This window comes from Gracilinanus agilis, chromosome 1 (genome assembly GCF_016433145.1).
Source record: "Gracilinanus agilis isolate LMUSP501 chromosome 1, AgileGrace, whole genome shotgun sequence".
Classification (NCBI taxonomy): Eukaryota; Metazoa; Chordata; class Mammalia; order Didelphimorphia; family Didelphidae; genus Gracilinanus; species Gracilinanus agilis.
The window spans coordinates 133,368,726-133,389,657 of NC_058130.1; the positions used below are offsets into that span (position 1 = coordinate 133,368,726).

At 40.0% G+C, this 20,932-nt stretch overlaps 1 protein-coding gene across 1 annotated transcript in view; it reads right to left on the minus strand.

The window, feature by feature from the left end:
- Positions 1-16,820, minus strand: part of CCNF (cyclin F) — a 32,631-nt gene extending 15,811 nt beyond the window's left edge. Inside the window, exons 1-9 of the mRNA XM_044657078.1 lie at positions 16,802-16,820; positions 12,631-12,785; positions 8,911-9,017; positions 7,254-7,321; positions 6,423-6,616; positions 4,710-4,763; positions 2,957-3,061; positions 2,208-2,285; positions 1,345-1,496 (exon numbers count right to left, since the gene is read on the minus strand). Of these exons, the coding sequence (XP_044513013.1) occupies positions 1,345-1,496; positions 2,208-2,285; positions 2,957-3,061; positions 4,710-4,763; positions 6,423-6,616; positions 7,254-7,321; positions 8,911-9,017; positions 12,631-12,785; positions 16,802-16,820 (932 nt within the window). The remainder of the gene's footprint in view (positions 1-1,344; positions 1,497-2,207; positions 2,286-2,956; positions 3,062-4,709; positions 4,764-6,422; positions 6,617-7,253; positions 7,322-8,910; positions 9,018-12,630; positions 12,786-16,801) is intronic.
- Between the last annotated feature and the right edge of the window lie 4,112 nt (positions 16,821-20,932).

Consider the following 20,932-nt stretch of genomic DNA (forward strand, 5'->3'; position numbering starts at 1 on the left):
GATAGTCAAACACAGTCTAATCTTGAAGGAGAAACGTTAAAAAAAGCAGAGCAGTTGGGGGATTGTAGTGAAAGTGCAGCCTTATAGCATGTACCTAAAAGAGACCCTGAAGATATGACATAATAATGGAGTCTAATAATTGTTGTTATAATAGTAACCACCAAATCATATATTAAAAAAAAAGTTATCTTTGGGGGCAGCTGGATAACTCAGTAGATTGAGAGCCAGGCCTAGAGACAGGAGGTCAAATCTGGCCTCTGACACTTCCTAGCTGTGTGACCCTGGGTAAGTCTTTTTGTAGGGATTTCAAGGATTGAAGTAGCATGAGAGAAATGATGTTACCACACTGGGTCTAATGGCAAAAGCCAGGATTCTGTAAAAAGCAAGATATTATTGCAAAGGCATTTTTCTTGTTGTGGCCATATCAGAAATACTCATGAGTTAAGGGTCCTAATCCTCAAAAAGAAAGGGTTTTGGGGGACAGTTCTAAATTCCTTGGCAAACTCTTAACTCAACAGATATCTGGCCTCTTCTGAAGGAGTTCATCCTAGCCTTGCTACTTAGCATCCTTGGATTTAGCACATCAAGCAGTAGAATAATTTACTATAGACCTAGGATTTCCCAGACCCAGTGTCTCCAAGGCCCTCTTCTCAAATTTCCTCATTAAAAGTCAAATAGCTATAAAAAAAAAATGAGCCTTTCAAGTAACAAGAATCTGGCTAACCTGTGTTAAAACCAGATCTTGTATCTTTGATTTGTATTGTTTCTCCTGTCCGCCACCGAAGTCAATCATGTAATCAATGTGTATTGGTTTGCCTAATAAATGCTTCAAGTTGGAGCACCAGTGAGAGCACTCTTTCCAACCTTTATTTTGGCTCCTATTTCTTTCTCCAATTCTTGCCCCTTCATGTCAGTAGTCCTTCCCAGTCAAAGGAACCCTGCCTGGGCCTGATTATGCTGGTGGTAACACTCTTAACCCCCATTGTCTGGCCTTTACCATTCTTCTGCCTTGGAACCAATGCATGGTATTGATTCCAAGGTGGAAGGTAAGGGTTTTTAAAAAAAGGTTATCTTTAATATAATTGTAGTGGGCAGGAAATAGGAAACAAAAAATAACTAAAATTTTTTACATGTGTTTAAAAATGCAAAATTTTAAAATAAATGTAAAAACAACAACTAACAATGCTTTAAGGCATTTAAGTTGAAAAGATGATTTATGTGTAATTCTTCATCCCTAATAATGCTAGATAAACAAACAACATCCAGTAAAGAATCCAAAGAGCACAATTCTATGTTTCCTGTGACCTTACAGAATGGTCCAGCTATTCGTACCTGAGAGCTTACCTCATTGTGTCATTCATTCCCTTCTGCACAGTGAAGATGCTCTCTTTACTGACAGGGTGCGAAGCCTGAAAGAGCTGCAATACAACTTCATTTGAAGATTTTGCTTCTAATCCCAGCTGATTTCCATTTCCGCAAGCTTTGGCTAAAGATATCTTAAGAAGAAAACACAAAACTAAAAATAAACCTGAGGTACACACCTGGAGACAATTCCTAGTGGCAAAAAGGGAATGGACCTGGAGCCAGAGGCCTGAGCTTTCACATCTGTCAAATGTGGGGGTTTGGAAGAGATGATTTCTAAGGTCCTTTTTGTCCCTACCACTCTAAGGCTTTCTTGCAGTGTGATAAGAGTTGGTTTGTAGGCAGAGGACCTAGTTCTCATCTCAGGAATGCCCTTGGACAACTCACTAACTTTGGTATGGTGGTGCAATGAATAGAGTGCTAGGCCTGGTATCAAGAAGACCCGAGTTCAAATACAGATGATTCCAGGTGGTTTAGAGATTATTATTAGAGGTGAGCGTTAGTCAGAAAAGATTTCAATATGATAGGATTTAACTGAGCCTTGAAAGATATTTGGGATTTAGACTGACAAAGGGAAAAGGAATGTTCCCTTTCCTCAAATTTTGTGTCAGTAAGTTAAGATAACCTGGTTTTTAACTCAAGAACAGCCACTGAAAAATCAGTGTCACCCTTCTGAGAGAAGCCTCTTTCTTCATTTGTAAAATATAGAAAAATTTCTACTCTAGCCAATTCTTAAGGTTTTGTGAAGTGAGAGAAAAAATAATTAAAAATAAAATGCATTTAAGTAATATAAATTGGGAACCAGTATAACTAAATGGTAATGTTAAGGTTTCAAAAGATTTTACCTGTGCTTCCCAACAGCCCTTGGTTGCATAGTCCCTGAGTTTCCGGAGGCTCTGGAGATATCTTCCTGGATCTGACATCTGTCAATGGAAGAATATCACTGTGAATTTAGATTCTTTTTTGGAACTCAGTTGCAACTCCACTATTTCTATTCTACAGGAATGTCATGGCTTGGCCCATCATTGACCCTCATCACCAACTAACAACTCTCAAATTCTGGAAAGTACGACCAATATAAAACCAGTCAGAGTCCTCAAGTTTTGGAAGGGTATATATAGGCTAGGGCAGTGATGGTCAAATTCCAGCCTTCGTGGGGGGGGTGGGCCCTGAAATGTTCTATCCAGCTGTGACATTACTCCTAATCTGATGAATACAACGAGTAGGATACAATGCAATGAAACTTCGAAAGAGTTGCCTTAGAAACAGACTGACAGATGAGCATTTCCTTTCCTTTGGCCCCCTCTTTAAAAAGTTTGCCCATCACTGGGCTAGGAGATAGGGAGGTTTGGCTGCCCTCTTAATGTGACTTTATCATATTAAAAAAAATCTGTTTTGAGCAAGACAACACTATTTTTCATTTTTAACCAATCAGCCTATATGTCAGGTATAAAACTAGGTGCTGATGGCCCAAAGACAAAAATTAAACAATCCCTTGACACAAAGGTAGAAAACATGTATAAAATAAATGAGGGTAGGGAGCACTAACAACCAAGAGGGGAAGTACAAGGCAGGAAGATCCATATTTACTTACAGCAGTCCTCTGACTACTCTCCCAAAGGAGGTAAGAACTATTTAAACATCCCTGATTAGATGATTCCTCAAACATTTCAAGTGCTTCTTTTCTTTTCTCTTCATCCTAGGAATAAGTCAAAACATCATTTCTCTTTCACTAAAAGTCAGCTGTATATAAACTTCTGTGGTCAATCATTCATATCTGTTTGCGCATTGGGTATACACTAGCCTAAGTAAGTAGTCGAATATTGTATAATTTGTTCTAATCGTACACTGTTATACCCACGTGTCCATAGAAAAAATATATATACTTTTAGGTGGCATCTCCCAGATTCTACTCTTACAATATCCATCCTTATGGATCAGCTATGCCTCCCCTTATAAAACATTTATATCAATATATAAATACATATTCATATATAAAATATACTTTAGATATTTACATATATTTCCCAGATTACATGTAGATACAACTTTGTATAACCCTTTGTAGATCTTAAAAATATTATAGAAATGTCACTATTTATAATCCCCCCCCCCCTCAAGTTTGGCTTTAAAAAGTTAAACACAATAAAAGACATTAATACCTAGTGTGATCAAATATCAGCACAACCTAGTATTTTAAAACACTTTCAGGTGAACCAAAATCACTTTCTATGTGGACAAAAAGTATAATTTGAAAAGGAAGGTTCAAGGCTGGGGGGAAGAGTAACAATACGACTTATTAGTAGGTGAAAACTGACAGCAGGATGATTAAAAACCTGGAATGGGTTACATTAAGGGTGGCTGATATCTTTAAAAAGCCCCCTAATGTGGAATGATGAATAGATAATGGCTTATATGGAAAGACTTCCAACTGCTTCAACCAGCTCTGAGTTGTGGACCCTCCCTCAAGTTGATTATCTTAAAAACAAACAAACAAAACCTATAACTTTTGTCTTAGAATCAATACTAGTATTGGTTCCAAGACAGAAGAGTGGTAAAGCAGTTGGAGTTAAGTGACTTGCCCAGGGTCACACAGTTAGGGATGTCTGAGGCCACATTTGAATCCAGGTCTTTCTGACTCCAGGTCTGAGCCGGATATCCACCAAGCCATCTCACTGCCTCCAAAGCTGATGATTGATACTCTGGAGATTTACACTGTGATAGCTGACTGGGGCTATATAATAAAGGATACCTTCAGGCTGTAATAGGGAATACAAGTTTATCATTCCACTAAAGTACCCCCCCCAAATTGCTCTCTGCCATGTTTATGACTTTTTCTTTCCTTTCCACACGGCCATCCAGTGTGCTTGACTTGGGTATTCGTGATCACCCCCTGCCGCCTCCTCTAACCTGCCATGGGTTAGAGACCAGTTAGTCAACCCTGATGAACTGAGGCCCAGAGTGGTTGTGAGCCCTTTTCTTTTCCTGCTTTTGGATGACTTGTTCTGCTAGAGAAGCGGGGTCACCCTGGATAAGAGAGGTGCTGTCACCTTACATCATAACCTGGACTATTATCACCAGGAGAAAGTAAGACTTTTAATTTTTTTTTTTTTTAAAGAATTTCAGGCAGCTGGGTAGCTCAGTGGATTGAGAGTCAGGCCTAGAGACGGGAGGTCCTAGGTTCAAATCTGGCCTCAGACACTTCCCACCTGTGTGGCCTTGGGCAAGTCACTTGACCCCCATTGCCCACCCTTACCACTCTTCCACCTGTGAGCCAATACACAGAAGTTAAGGGTTTAAAAAAAAAAAAAAAGAATTTCAAATCTATACATAACTGTTTACCTTACCTCAAAAAGGCTTAAAACTTTCCCCAAACAATAGAGTATAGATCCCTTATGAACCTTAAAAGGAAAGGAAAGGTAATTACTTTAAAAGGTCATTGCTCAAGCTTTGAAAAACTTCCTTCACAACCCTCTCTCTAAGGGTTAGGGCCCAGAGCCCTCCTATATGTGAATACTAGGTTAAATGCCATCAAGTGAGCACTCTCTTCCAGATTTAAAGGAAGGAGAAAAAGATCTTCAATTTATCTTGTTGCCTCTAGCTAATTTGTTATTGTTCTGGAGCAGATTACTTAGACCTCCCTGACACTGTTGCTTTCCTGAGCATCTGAACCCAGACTCAGTGGGTCCTCTTTCTACTCTTTTGCTTGCTTCTTTTCTATCTCCATTCCTGGCTCTTTCTCCCTCCAGGCACTGGTGCTTGTGTCTCCCAGGGCTCAGTCCTCCCTGGACTTTTTCTTTTTTCTCTGCTTTCTTCTCACTTCTTGGCAGGAATGCCCACTTCCAATCTTTCACACATCCAGATGCAACTGCCAGCTCTAGTTATATTGAACATACTGCTATAACTTCTAACTGAACATATCCCGAAAAGAACTCATTTTCTGCTGCCCCCTCCCTTCTGGCTTCTCTATTATTGTTCTACCACCACACTCTATTGAAAAGCCCAATGTCACCCTGGCCTCTCAAATCCAATTAGTATTTTAATTGTAACCATTCTTCCTCTACACAAGGTTTCTTATCATTGTTCTTTCTTTTTTATTCAATAAACATCGAGTACCTACTATGGCACAAAGAACTGTCCTGAAGATTCCCGTCTAGCTTATTATCATTTCATTCATATCTGATGTGATTACAAATACAACACAACAATAATGCCTTTTCCTCCGAAGCATGTTGCACATCTATATCTATGTTCAATTAATCTTTATAAAACACAACTTTGGTTTTATCATTTCTCTGCTCCAAGACTTTCAAAAGGTCCCCATCGGCTTTAGGATCATGTACCAACTTCTTATCCGGCATTCAAGGAATACCCAATTTAACACCAATCTGTCTTTTTCAATCAGTTCAACAAAGACTGATTACATGTGTGCAAGGAAGATACCATCTTAACTTTCACTACTTCCCTATAAGAGTCCCTTTCCTCAGCTAGGTAGGTCTCTTCAGTGTCTAAAAAACACAACTTTTGCTTTCCCATTTCTTTTCTTTTGCTTACCCCATTCCCCTCCATTCTGTTCATATGTCCAAATCCTACCACCTCTTCAAGACACACTTCAAATCCTCTGTCCCTGTCTCTACAGCCACCTTCCCTGACAATCCAAAGGTAAAATAATGTCTTTTTTCCTCTAAGCAGTTATTCCCTGTTTCACTGACTGGTTAATCATATTCTTGAATCATCTTAAACAATGATCATCTTTGCTTTTTATAATTTTTGTGTTTTGTTTTCCTAGGTCAAGGAATAGATGCTTTATTTTGTAATCTCCATGGTGCTGAATACATATCAGTTTATCTCAACATTTATTGATTAGATTTTTAAGCTTTTATTCCCATACCTTAGGGTCCTGACTTTGCTGCTTAAAACTGAGATACTTTGCACTCTGAAGCTCTAAAAATAAACATTTATCCAACTCACTACAAGTAAAATGCTACTTTAGACTTTTTAAGGTGATCTACAAATGAAAGGAATTACATTATAAAAGTGTGTGGGTCCTTATAATTTACCTTTTGAAACTGACATTCTGCTTTGAGACTTTCAAAGACAACAGCTTTACAGCAGCTTCCAGACACAGACCATGGAGGGCGAATAAATAGCCAGATAAATGGAGCAGCATTAACATTTAGGCGTTCCGTTAAGCTGAAGAAACGTGATGCTTTTAATCCGTTCACTTCTGCACGACCCTCATCTGATATAGACACTAGAAAGATGGATAGAAAAAAACTTGGTAAATGCTTAATAAGGCGTTGACTTTGCTTGATAGAAAAATATGCAAAGATATCATTTAGCACAGGGTCAAAATTTTTAGCACTATTTTGGTAAAAAATTCTGGAAATATCTATAAAACTATACTGTATTAAAAAACCAAACCTCTTACCATCTGTCTTAGAATCAATACTAAATATCAGTTCCAAGGCAGATGAAGAATAAAGGCTGGGCTGTTGGAGTTAAGTGACTTGCCCAGGGTCACAAAGCCAGGAAGTATGTGAGGCCAGATTTGGACCTAGGACTTCTCATCTCCAGGCCTGGTTCTCAATCCACTGAACCATCTACTCTATAAGCTATGTTAAAATAAGTTCCTTAATAAAGTCACCTAACCAAAGCCAACGAAAGACATCAACGATAAGGGATATGTACCTGGACATAAGCATAACAACATTAATTCAAAATGATTGGTCTTCAAAGACTGGAAGTACTTCCAGAAGTTCAAAATGGGTAGTATCTATTTTTAACATTTCACAACTAAAGATCAAAGGTGGGGGCTAAATGCTTCTGATTTACATCAAGACTCCCACAGCCTTGTCTGAGACTCTGTCCCTGCTCAATTGTACACTTACGGCCTTCATTGTAGAGGTAGGCAATCCCTAGCTTCACAGCAGCTTCAAAATTACCACTTTCAGCAGCCCTAAAAAAAAAAAAAAAAAAAAAAAAAAAAGCACAAAGGACTGATTGTAGTCTTTCCAAGGCTGGTGTTAGAGAGGCATTTGAAACCAGGCACTCATCTTCTTCTGACTTAATAAAATTGCCTCAATTCACTTGTACATAATATGTTTAGAATGCTTAAAACTCTTTATTTTTCTGAAGATATGAAACCATGAAATTGGCTTCATTCTGATACTGTTGTATAATTAACTTTGAGATGACAAATCCATTGGTTCATTACGAGTGGAAGTGGATCTGACGCAACATGTGTGCCCTCAAGATAAGGACGAACATTTCTTTATTCATTTACCCCGTAAGTGCCTATCAGGATGATTCAGGACAGAGCTATAGTAAATGTTACATAGAGGGGATACAAAATAGAAGGGAATAGCTAGCCCCTTCCTGCTTTGGGGGAGAATTATAAAGATAGACACAAACGTATGGTAACATACTACAGCCTATAAATGCTGATGATACACACAGCTAAGAAATAAGAAAGTAGGAGATTAATTCCCAAAGGTTTAATTTAGTAACAGTATGTCAATTTAGGTTCATGGAGATGAATGTGAATAAAGGATGTTTTATTTACAGACTATTTTAAAAACAAATACACCTATGTTTATGACTTTTAAGCCTAGTGTTTCTACTGGATTTTTTTATTTCATTAAAAGATCTTTGGGTACCTGCTTAATTAGATAACAACAAACATTTCTATTGAACTTTAAGATTTACAAACGACTTTCTTCCCCTTATGGAAGGTCTTTAAGCAAAGCCTGACTAAGTATTAGTTATGTTGCAGAACCATTCTTGTTCAGATTTACTGGTTTAGATGGCTTCTTAGGTTCACTCTAACTGAGGTTTTTGTAATCTTCTACAATCTAGATTGTGCATTACCTTTCCAGACTTAAAGTCTTTTGAAGGTTGGTAACATTTAAGCTGAGCCTTGAAAGATACTAGGATTCTAAGAGAAGAAGGTGAGAAAGAGCACTACAGGTATGGGAAATAGCTGGGCAAAAGCAAGGAGGTAGAGATAGGAATATTATGGATGGGGTACAACAAGTAAGTCAGTTTGATGGATGTAAAGAATGTATAAGTTTGAGTGAGATACAATCACATATATTATATATGTATATATCATAAACATAGGCTGGAGAGCAGGAAAAGATGAGGAGAGCCTAGCGGAGGTGGATCCAAAACCTAGCAACTGACTTGACTATGGATGATGATTGAGTAAAGAATTTAGGAAAACTCCTAGGTCCCAAACCTAGATTAATGGAAAGAAAAATGGCTGTGTGTTTAATGCTGTGTTTAGGGAGTAGGAGAACTGAGTTCTATTCTGGACAGGGTTTGAGATACTAATGGAATATGTAGGTAGAAAGAGCAAGTAAGCATCTCCCCAGATGTAAAATAAGGTAGATTAGAAGATCTTTTTAGATCCTTGCTGCTCTAAAATTCTAATCTTAGTATTCCACAGGTTAGAAGTTTCTATAGTTGATTGAAACAACTAGCCATTGCTGAATTTGGCAATTTAATCTGGAGATCAATGGTCTAAAATGACATATCAAAGATTACCTTTCAAAAAGCTTTAGGTTATCTGGAGAAGGCCACATCTCCCGAAAGCTTGCACAGGCCCAAACACTGGCATGATTATCTACAAGATATTTAAGATGCGGATGTACCTACAAAAAAATCAGAAAGGGTTATAGACCAAAAGGTTCTCAATTAAAATGTCTTCCTAAGGATTCTTTTAAAGAAAGTTGAAATACTCTGGATTAATTCAAAAGTAACTTATTAAGCATTTATCATAAGCAGAGTAAAATGGGTGTTGCGTGGGGGTATACAAATACAATGAAAATTCAGCCCCTTTTAATTAAATTAATATTTGCATTGGATGCAAATTGGATGCAAAACATTGGAGATACAATGATTAAAAAATGAAAAAGTCTCTGCCATCATGGAACTGAACTAATATGAAGAATCTCTCAATCTCTTTCTCTCTCTCTCACAGCATAGCATATAGAGAACATGACAGGAGCACAAGTACAAAATACAACGTAAGATCAAAGCAAGGAAAGATCATTTGTGACTAGGAAGCAAAAAGTTATCAGAAAGAGCTTCCTGGAGAAGGCAACATTTAAATTGGGCTTTAAAGAGTGGGTAAATTTTCAAAAGGTGGAGATGAGGGCAGTGGAGAAGGGAATAGATGTCCAGGGCACAGGGAATAATGTGGACAGAATTGGTAGCGGGAAGGAGGGAAATCCTTAAGAGCACACACTTGTACTTCGAAACTATTTGGGTTGCTTACTCTCTTGGCCTCAGTTTCCTCATCTGTAAATGAAGGGGACTGGATTAGATGACTTCTAAAGCTCCAATGTTAAAATAACTTCCACAGTGAGATAAAATTACACACTCAGCATAGTGTTGCTTAAATTATTGAATGATATAGTTGGACTTGAAAAGAAAAAAGATGAACAGGCAAAAAATAAATATGATGATGTAATTAAAGGGATGTTTTGGACTCAAAAAAAAAAAAAAAAAAAAAAAAAGACAGGTAAGAAGGTAGGTTAGAAACAATGAAAGGTTTTGTAGCACAAAATATAGGAATTATATTTAATGTCAGGCCCTATTAAATTTGGGAATTAGATCAGATAGTTGCCAAGGTCCCTTCCAGCTCTTCATGTCAAATGTGGTTTGAGAATATATTTTTGAGTTGAACTGTAGAAGAAAACCAGGAAAGTTTATAGCCCTTCTGGCCAACAATTTAAAGAATGGTAAAAAGATAAGTCAAATCTAACAATTATAAAATTAAATATGAAACGAAGCTCTTATCAATGATGAATTACAAATTGACAACCTAAGGACAAGCCTAGCTAAATTCAGAAACTTTATATTGTCAGAAAGTTGGACACCACCTGATGAATTTTTCAACTACTGCAACTCATATGGTCAATCTACTAAATCTTGGAGGAGTCATGATTTGCCTTGATGGATAGCATACACACCAATTCCAACTCACTCCAAACTTACTTAAGTTTTCCAAGCCCAAAAATATTTGTTATGGGATAAGAGGCATTTTGAGTTCTAGCAAAAAATCCCAAAACCAACCAAAGAAAGACTGCCCTGGGAGTTAGAAAACCTGGGTTCTATCTGGTCCCAGCTCTGCCACTAACTTGCTGCTTTTGCCATGGATAACACACTTGTCTCTGGTACTCAGTCACCTCATCTGTTAAATGAAGGGGTTAGAGAAGAATGTTGCCAAAGTTCCTCCCAGCTCCAAATATTAAGTGGCACTTGTGCTTGAGAATGTATTTTTAACTTTTAACAGTTTTCCCATTTACGAAGGGAAACAAAACAAACGAGGGTTTGAAAAACACTAAGCTCAACCAGACATAATAGAAACTTCTTTAACACCAAGGCAATAACATTATACAAAATACTAGCTTAGAACAGGGTCATGTAATCAGAGAAAATTAATTAGAAGGTTATCAGGTTTAACCCATACCTGATCAGGAATCTCATCTACAATATCCCTCACAAATGATCGCCCAGCCTCAGTCTTTAGAATTCTAGTGATAGGGAACACACCACAACCTTCAGAGACAATCCAGGATAGTTTTGGACAGTTCTAATTTTATGGAGGAGCAGCTAAGTGGCACCGGACCTTGAGTCAGGACTCATCTTTGTTGAGTTCAAATCTGGACTCAGAAACTTACTGGTTGTGTGACTTTGGGAAAGTCACTTAACTTTGTTTGCATCAGTTTCCTTATCAAATAAGCTAGAGAAGGAAATGGTCAGTCACTCTAGTATCTCAGCCAAGAAAACTCCAAATGGGGTCACAAAGAGTTGGACACTAAAAATGACAGAATAATAACAACAAAAATTCCACGCAACTTTTTAAAGGGGGAACAGTAGGATGAAGTTAAAAGAACACTGAATGGAGAGTCAGCAGACCAGTTTTGAATCCTGACTTTGCCATTTACCACCAGTGTGACCCGGAGCTGGCTTTATAACTTCAATGGTCCTTAGTTTACCAATTTGTAAAATAAAGAGGCTTAACTAACTTCCTTTTTCAGTTTTAAATTTGTAATTCTTATTCTTACATTAAGTCTTAACTTTGTTTGCATCAGTTTTCTTATCAAATAAGCTAGAGAAGGAAATGGTCAGTCACTCTAGTATCTCAGCCAAGAAAACTCTTATCAAACTTGGCTGAGATAAACAAAATCTGCCTCTCAAACATCTACCTGTTGCTTCTAGAGATGCCCTATAGGGTCAAGCAAAATAAATCAAAACCCTCTTCCAATTTTGAAGGTCTTCAAATACTAGAGGCGGATATTAATTCCTACCTAAGTTTTTTCTTCTGTAGGTTAAACAGCCTCAGTCTCTTTAGTATATCTTTGTATGGTTCAGTCAGCTTGACCATCCCAGTAGTCTCCTTGTCAATGCCATTCTTAAAATGTAGCATCCAAAATTTAACACAGTAACTACAATGTGGTCTCAACAGGGCAGAGGCCATGGCATACAATTATTCCCTCTCTTATTCTAGACACTAGATAGCTCTTCATTGCAGCCAAGATCACGTTAGTTTTTTAGGCTCCCAAATCATACTTGGCATATTTTTGTCATTAGATCAGTTTTTGACATGGGCGAGATCTTAGATGTCATTTGGCCCAACCTTCCAATTTTACAAATGAAGAAATTGACACCAGAGAAGTTGAGCTGAGAACTCACCCAAAGTCATTTGGTAAAGCAGCAGAACTGGGGTTTGAATCTTGGACTTCTTCAAATCTATCTTCTTTTCTAATGCACTACTCTGCCTCCTATACATCTGGCTCACTGGGCTTACATTCCACTAAAATTCTAGCTCTTCTGCTGGAACTGTTTTCAAACTCTATTCCCATCCTCTGCTTATGAGTTAAATTTTTGTCTTCAAGCACACTACTTTACATTTACCCTTTATTAAATTTCATCTCATTAGATTTGGCCCACTGTCCTAGTCTGTCAATATCCTTTTGGAACCTAACCCTTGACCCACAGGTTAGGAATCCTTCTCAGTTTTTTGTCATTTGCAAATGTTCAATACAAAAGAATCCTTAAGATTTGCTACATTAACTCTTTCCCTGTAATAACAAATTAAGAAAACACTGATGTGAAATTTCAATAGTATCCATTTTACCAAGGTGTAGAATTTTCTTCTGTACCTGGTAATAGTTGATGGCTTAAAAAAAAAATTGATACATTGATGCCCCAATTAATGAATGGCAAGCCAAGAAATGATATATACTTGTAACTTACAGCTCTGATGGCAAGGATATCCTCCGCAGGAAGCCATTTCAGTATATGGAAGAGGACATCTTCGGGGAGACTCAATAAAGTTAAGACACGGGGCCTCTTTTTTATTCTTCGCTTTGAAGGAAGACAAAAACACTTGGAGCACCTACAGTGGATCACTTAAAACAACCATAACAAAATTCAGTGAATGGTGAAGTGAAAAACAAGTCATAATGAAATACACATATTAAGGAAAGATTGAAATCTAAATCTCAAAATGTTACAATAAAGGACAAGTGCTTAAGCAAAGAACAGTTATACCTCATTTATCAGGAACTTTGCCTCTCTAAAAAGACAGTTAAGAACAAGTTACTGAAAAGGCCCCTGAATGGTCAAAATAGAAGCCAAAAGTCTATGCACCTTGTTCATGAGAAAGATCTCTGGGGACCTACTGAGCCTACTCTTTATACACAATTCTAACAAGTTTAATGAACAAGACTAGAAATGAGAAAGGTATGTGAGTTGTTACTGATCCACACAATGACAGTAAGAAACGATCCATAAAAACCAAACAACTCCCCCCCCCCCCCCCCCGAAATCAAGACATTCCATCCACAATCTACTAGCTTTCCACTTCTCCCTCTGTTTTCCTACAGTAAACCCTGCTGTGACTTCCTGTTCCCTCATCTCTCTTCCAGGCCATCTCCCCTGTACTTGTCACAGTCTCCTTTGCATCTGGACTCTAAGGTATAGATAGAGTCCAGTTCAACCGGAAAGTTGTGCAGTATACACATAAAAAGCTGACTGAAGGGAAAGGTCTGCTTATTTGAGATCTGGAGAGTGACCTGACCCCAAACACATTGCCAATTGTGTCCCCCTACTCCCCCCAAGCTACTACTGCCTTTGCCCTTCACGTGCTATAGAAGGAAAGTAGAGAAAAATCACGCAACTGTTCTGACTAGGTCTGCTAAAATTTTATATTAAACTATGTCTACAGGGTACTCACTGCTGCTAAATAATCCTTCTACATCTCACTTTATCAACTCACTATCCTATTCTCCACAGTGACTCTTCCAACATCCTATGTATGGCTTTGCCTCCTTGCGCTCTTGCCTCGTATTTTACTGAAAATATTGAGGCCATTTTCTGAGAGCTCTCTCTTCATCTCCTATCACTTAGATGTCTTCTACAATGACTTAGGCCTCATATGAAGAGGCAGTCTTTCTCTTTGATAAGGCTAACTCCTCTACTTGCCCAAGTGATCCCATTCTATCTCTTCTCCAGCAGACCATGCCCTCTGTTATCCCCACTCTGTCTTATGGTTCAATCTCTTCCTGCCTACTGGCTCATTCCCTACTGTCTACAATCACAGCCAAGTCTCTTCCATCCTCAAACTTGACTTTCTGTCCCCACTATTGTCTTATATCTCTTCTGCACTTTGTGGCTATAATTGGTACCTCCACTTCCTCTTTTATCACTTAAAATTTTTTTAAAACTGCCTACAATCTGGTTTCTAAACTCATCATTACACTGAAACTGCTCTTTTCAGGTATTCAAAATCTCCTAATTGCCAAATTCAATGGTCATTTTCCAAACCTCATTCTTTATCTATCTATAGTCTTTGACACCTTTGGTCACTCTCTTCTCAATATGTTTTCCTGACCACTACACTCTTTCTTTTGGTTCTTCTCTTACCTATTTGACTACTCTTCCTCAGTCTCCTTTGCTGGATCCCCATTCAAGTCACACTCAAGCTATGCTATTTCATTTGGTCATCTCTTCAGGACCTAATTACCATCATGAAGGCGATGATTTTCAAATCTATCCATTTAGCCATAACCTCTCTGCTGACCTCTAGTCTCAAATCTCCAACTGCCTTTCCAACAACTGAAACAGGATGTTCAAGTAGATTATCTTAAACTTGGGCACACTGTAAATTAAACCCATTTCCTTGCCCTGATAAATTTTTCCTGCTTTTAAACTTCTTCATTATTATTGAGGGTACCACCATCCCCTCCAGTCTGAAAGCCTAAATGTCACACCCTCAACTCCTCACTCTTGCATGTTGTCTCTCCCACTCCCCCCAATATCCAACTTGTTGCTAAGGCCAAGCTAGTTTCCTTCTGTAACATCTCTGCCATACAATCCCTTCTCTTCTGATACCACCACTACCTTAGTGCAGGATCCTTAGCAACTCACACTTGGACTACTGAAATAGCCTGCTATTGGGTGTGTCTGACTACTCTCTCCACACTCCAGTTCAACTTCCATTCAGTTGGATTTTTTCTAAATAAATAGTCTGACCATGTCTCCCTTGTCATCAAATGACGCCAATAGCTTTGTATCACATCTCTAGGATCAAATAAAAAAATCTTGTTTGTTGTTCAAAATCCTTTATAACTAGCTTCCTGTCACTGACCCCTTCTCCATTCCTTTTGTACCTTCTCACATTGATACACTGGCCTCAAGAAAATGCTTGTTGTAGAACATCAAGCATTTTCTTGGCTGTTCCCCACTCACCTTTCTCATTTTTGCCTTCTGGCTTCCTTCAAGTGCCAGCTAAAATCCCACCCTCTACAGGAAGCCTTTCCCAATACCTCTGAATTCTAGTGCCTTCCCACTGTTAACTATTTCCTACTTATTCGGCTTATTTGTTATTAGTTGTCTCACTAATTAGATTGTGAACTCTTTTGAGGGCAGAGGCCATTTTTTGCTTTTATCTGTATATCCAGGGTTTAGCACAATTCTTGGTACATAGCAGGCACTTTTATGCTTACTGATTGAAGAAAAGATTAAAGTATGTTAGCTAGAGGGAGTATGGAGTAGTAGCCAGAGCTGGCTCCAAGACCAGAAGACTTGAGTTTAAATCCTGCATCTTAAATATAGGAGCCTTAGCAAATGTTCCCCTCAAATGTTCTAGGAAACTCTCTAAGATGATAAATTGCAGAGGTGGCACCAACCAATGAATATACAGATCCAAGTCTCTAGCCAATGTAGGATTTGCCTAGAAAAGGCAGAAAGTTATGCAATGTACTTTGGGAAGGTTTGCATCAAAAATAGTTAAAACAGCTCTTTCCCACAGCCTCTTCTCCTTGTCCCTAGCTCTTTTGCTTACTTCTTTCCTTTTTCTTTGCTTCCTCTCACTTTTTCATTTCTCATCTCTCAGTCAGAAGCCTGCCCTTAACCCCAACAGCAAGATGCTAGCCATACGAGAGAATATTGTTGTGCGACCTTAAGCAAATTACTTAACTTACCCCAGTTTTCTCAACTGCAAAGAGGGAGTTGGACAAAAATGAGCCCTGAGATCCTTTTTGCTCTAAATCTATAATCCTATGAATTGCTTGCTATAACCTTTTTTTTTTTTTTTTTTTTTTTTTGAAACAAGGTTTGTGAGTTCCAAGGGTTTAAATTTTAAACCAGGTCTATTTCTCCTATGAAAACAGCCTCTCAATCATTTTTTAATTCAAACCTCTTCTTTCAACATAACGTTGAAGTAAAGGCAACAGTGTTTCCTGGGGACAGGCTGCTTTAAAAGTTAGGTCTGTTACTCAACGAAAATCTAACAGTTAAGAAACAGTGGGGGTACATCTTTTCCTTTTATTAGGCCTTTGAAGATTAGGGTGCTATGCATTCGTTATCCATTTTGTCCATTTAAAAGGCCTCTCTGAAAGGGCATCGAAAGAGCTGCCCACAATAGGTAGGCACCTGGAGAAAGTTGGCAGCCCTTTAAAGAATCCAGGCGCTGGCAGCCCCCGATCTCAGGATGAGAGCGAGAACGCTTCTGGAAGAGGCAGCAAGGTATGTGGAGTTCAAGTACCGATTTTGCCCCTATTTACCTATGTGAAGCGGGCTGGTCACTTCACACCCCCATGTCTCCGTTTCCCCCAGTGTAAAACGAGGGGAAAGAGAGTGAGAGGACTGGGTTGGACTATCGTGGAGGTCCCTTTCCAGCTATGCGGGGAGAGGAGGGTCTTGCAATCAGTCGGAGGGCGCACAAGGGGGTTCCCTGCGCCCGTTACTTGGGTGTCGGGTTAAGGAGAACGCACGGCCTCCACGGAGAGCAGGGGGTCTGGGGCGAAGCCCGCGCAGGGAAGCGCAGAGCGGACGGCGGGGGACCTCGAGCCCAGGGAGAGTCCCCCAGGTCCGCAGCATCCTCGTCAAGTCCCCAGTCCCAAAGGTTTGCTCGGTCACTCACCCCCTCCGCGGACCCTCATCGCTGCTGCTGCTGCCGAACGACCGCCTCCTCCGAGCGCCCCAAGCTCGTAGTGTCCTGGGCAGATCCGCGCGTGCCGCCCTCAAACCCCCAGGCCACGCCCCCTGCCTCGCGCCCTTTTTTTCAAACACAGCAGGCGTCCTCATTGGCTGGCTCGGGGCGCCGGCGGTAGGCGCTGGCACTGGGCAGGAGCAGCTCGCGAGGGCCTCCCCGCGGTGCCGGGCCCTCTGATTGGTCGCGTGAGGACGCGAATTCGAATAGGGGCGGTTGACTGGCCAGGAGCTCCAGCCTCTCTGCACAGCCGCAGCCGAGGGCGCAGGGAGCGAGGGGGCGGGGCGGAGCGTTAGCGTGGGGGCGGGGCAGCGCCGGAGTGGGTCTGGGACGAAATAGACCAGGATTCTGACTCTCTTAGACCCTCCTTAGACCCTTCTTAGACCCTTCTTAGACCGTCCTTAGACCCGATCGCGGATCCTGCCTAACTCTCCTGTCCGTAGCTCCCCGCACCCACGCAACCTTTCTAGGCCATTCGCTCTGGAGTTGGGGTCAACTCAGACCTGACGCGGTGATCTGGGCCAAGTTCCCGCACCTCTGAAGCGCCCCCTTCATAAAGGGAATGATGGTCCTCTTGAGCTCTTAACCAAACTCGCTCCTTTACCCTTGGCTCCGCCTCTCCCTTACTGCCAAAGCATTCTCTCTAGTCTTCAAACCTCCCCCAACCCTGGCTTCTTTCTGTAATTCCAGACTTGAGCAGGCCTCCCCCCAAACCCTAAATGTCCATCTGTCTTTTCCCCCCCCAACTCCTGAAAGAGTAGGCTACTTTAACTTTCCCCTCCTGCTTCACTTCTCTTCAATCCTTTGTAATCTGAGCCACTTTACTAAAACTGCTCTATAGGATTGCCAGTGACCTTCTAGCAAACCCAGCGGCATTTTTCTCAGTCCTCATCTTCCTTGATTTCTATATTCAATGTTGTTGACTTCTCCTTCTTAATACCATCTCCTCCTTTGGCTTCGGTATCCTGGTTTTTCCGGACCTGAGTCTCTTCCTCATTAACTTAAATTGAAGTTATCTCGGATCTTCTTGATAAGTCCTTCCTTTCTAAGGAGCACGGCTTTGAGGTGAAAGGAATTGCAAGTCAGCCTCTTGCTGAGAAGACCCAGTGCCCAGTAATGATTTAGCATCTGTACTGTGGACAGGATCCTGCCAAACTATTATGCCACCCTATTCATACTTATGCCATTCCATTGACCAGTTCACTTTTAGGATTCTATTTGGACCAGAATTTCATTTTGTCATCTTTATCATGTGTGCTAATGATTGATTTGCCATCTATGGTATGGTATCAGGAAATGGAAATTCTAGTGAGGCTAGCAGGGACTATTGGCAGGTATTTATAGACCAGTCTTCTGAGCAGAATGCAAAATGCCCACTTACTGTCAGTGCCCTAGGAATCTTTAGTCATTTTGGAGCTGAAGAATGCCCAAGATGTTTTCCAGCTTCCATGTTATACTGGGAAATTATAACAAGGTACCTAAGCCTTCCCTTGTGAAGAAAACAATTGTTAAAAGCCGAAACATCAGAAACAGACTTTGATTACTGGTTTAAATGAAATCATTACTGCAAAACAAACATGGGCATGTTGAACATGCAATCACTCATATCATGAATTTTTACTGACAGTGTCTGTGATGAACTACTGTGAAAGAGAGACAGATGAATGGAACACATTCCCTGTTTTGAGAAACTCTCAGTCTGGTAGAGGATACATATGTTATCTTATTAGACCCTCATAACAATCCTGGCAGGTGGGTCCTATCCTCATTTTACAGATAAGGAAATAGAAGTTAAGTGTCTTTGCCTAGGGTCACATAGCTAGTAAGTGTCTAAGGTTGGATTCAAACTCATATCTTTCTGACGCCTTGCTTAAACACTACCCACTGTGCCACTTTGCTGGTTCAAGGAAATGACATAATTATGGGTAAGATGTGAGCAGGGCATGAGGAAAGATACAAAATGATTAGGGTTTGCAGGGGAGGGAAAGATCATTTCCAGCTGGGTAGAGGAGAGAAGGCCTCACTGAGACATATTTTGTTCAAGAAATGTTAATCATTATGTACTAGGCATACAAAATCAGAAAAGAATCCTTGCCCTTTAGGAGTTTACATTTTATTGGAGGGAGGGAGATGAAGTGTAGTTAGAACAGCAAAAAGGCAAGAAATGTTCCTCAAAAGGAAAGAAGACCCTCCAGAAGAAAATAAAAATCATTTCAAAGGGAATTTAAACTTGTGTTTGGAGGTTGGAGAATAGAAGGTGATGGAGAAGAAAGGGAAGAAATATCATAGAACCTTTGGAATCAAGACTATGTCTGAGCTTCTTGAGAAGCAGCTTCTCCAGCTTCTCTGAATAATGAGGTATCACTGGAGCCATCAGGAGAATAGATCTCCATGGCTAATTCCCAGGAAGAATAGAATCATGATAATTATTTTAATTTTTTAAAACCCTTACCTTCTGTCTTGGAAATGATACTGAGTATTGGTTCCAAGGCAGAAGAGCTTGGCAATTAGAGTCAAGTGACTTGCCCAGGGTCATACAGCTAGCAAATATCTAAGGCTGGATTTGAACCCAGGACTGCCTGTCTTCAGGCTTGGCTCTTTATCCACTAAGCAGTATACCTAGCTGCCCCAAATAATGACAATTACTGACTTCCTGCCAAGAGATGCTAAGGTGGCTCTGTGCTTAAGTCAATGTGACATGAATAGTTGGGAGGTATGCTGGCTTCTTTTGGTGTCTATCTGGAACATGTTGAAAAGCCTCCTGGAACGTTGTCAAACCAGAGAATTACTACACAGTGTGGATGATTAATTCATATGAAAACTTGGAAAACATTGTTAGAGATTAATGGCGTACCAGACAAAGAACTTAAGGCCTTCCATGAACAGATGGTGTTTTCATTAATGCTGGGAACTGAAGATAGGGGCTTCAAAAAAGAACTAGGGGAGGATTGAGGAAGTAAACAGGTGGTTAAGAAGAGGGAGCCACAGGTAGCACAACTTTGGAATGAATGCATTATATGTATATAAACTTTTACCTTCTGACTGAGAACTGATATTAAGCAGTGGTTCCAAGACAGAATGGGCAAGGCTAAGCAATTGAAATTACTGGTGACTTGCCCAGGATCACACAGTTAGGAAATGTCTGAGCAGAGTTTGAACCCAGGCCTTCCCATCTCTGGGCCTAGCTCTGGATCTACTCAGTCACCCAGCTGCCCCTATCATATACTTTTTAAAAAGCTGCTCATAATAGAGATTTATTTTATTTTTATTTTGTGGAAATGTTCATGTTTGTTAGTGTTTGGCAATTTCAAAATAACAAAAATTTTAAAATAGGAATCCAGCAGCCCCCTACTTTCAGTGTTATTAATGGCCCTCATATATTTTCTCCTGTTTAACTACTCTTATGGTATTGACAGCTTATTTACTTGGGGGATCCCATGCTCAAACTGGCAGTTTAAAAATGTCCTGTAGAAACACTGAGTACTATATTTACCAGAGAATCCAAGACCTTCAATCCTTCAACTCTGTGGCTCCCTACAAAGCAGGGCCATCTACCCATTCAAAATGAGTTCTGAGACCTTGCCTCCTGTTCAGTGTTCTGCATTTCAATGGACACTAAGTCAGATGACCTTGGCATAATGGGGCTGGCTCCCCAATGGAGACTCACACATTAGAATGCTTTATAAATATGCTTCTTAGCATAAAATCAGTAAGTACATGAACAGTACTTAATAACACAGCAACTATGTAATAATGAACATTTACCAACTAGCTGTTAAATCAACCCACTGCTCCTCAAGACCAAGAAGTCTCCCAGGATTGATTTGGACCCAGAAGTTCTAGGACACAGTATATTGTTTAAACACTCCCATAATTAGGTCCAGGAGTACACAACACAGTTATCTCAGGATGTTTGACTCACACTTTCTTCCCTTTGGATTGATCATCAGGTGCATCAGCAAAAATTCTAGAGTTAGGGTCCTAGCTCACTCAAAGCAAGAGATGAAGAATTTGAGAAGGTTCTCTGCTGTCCAATTACTGACCAGAATGGACTGAGATTTG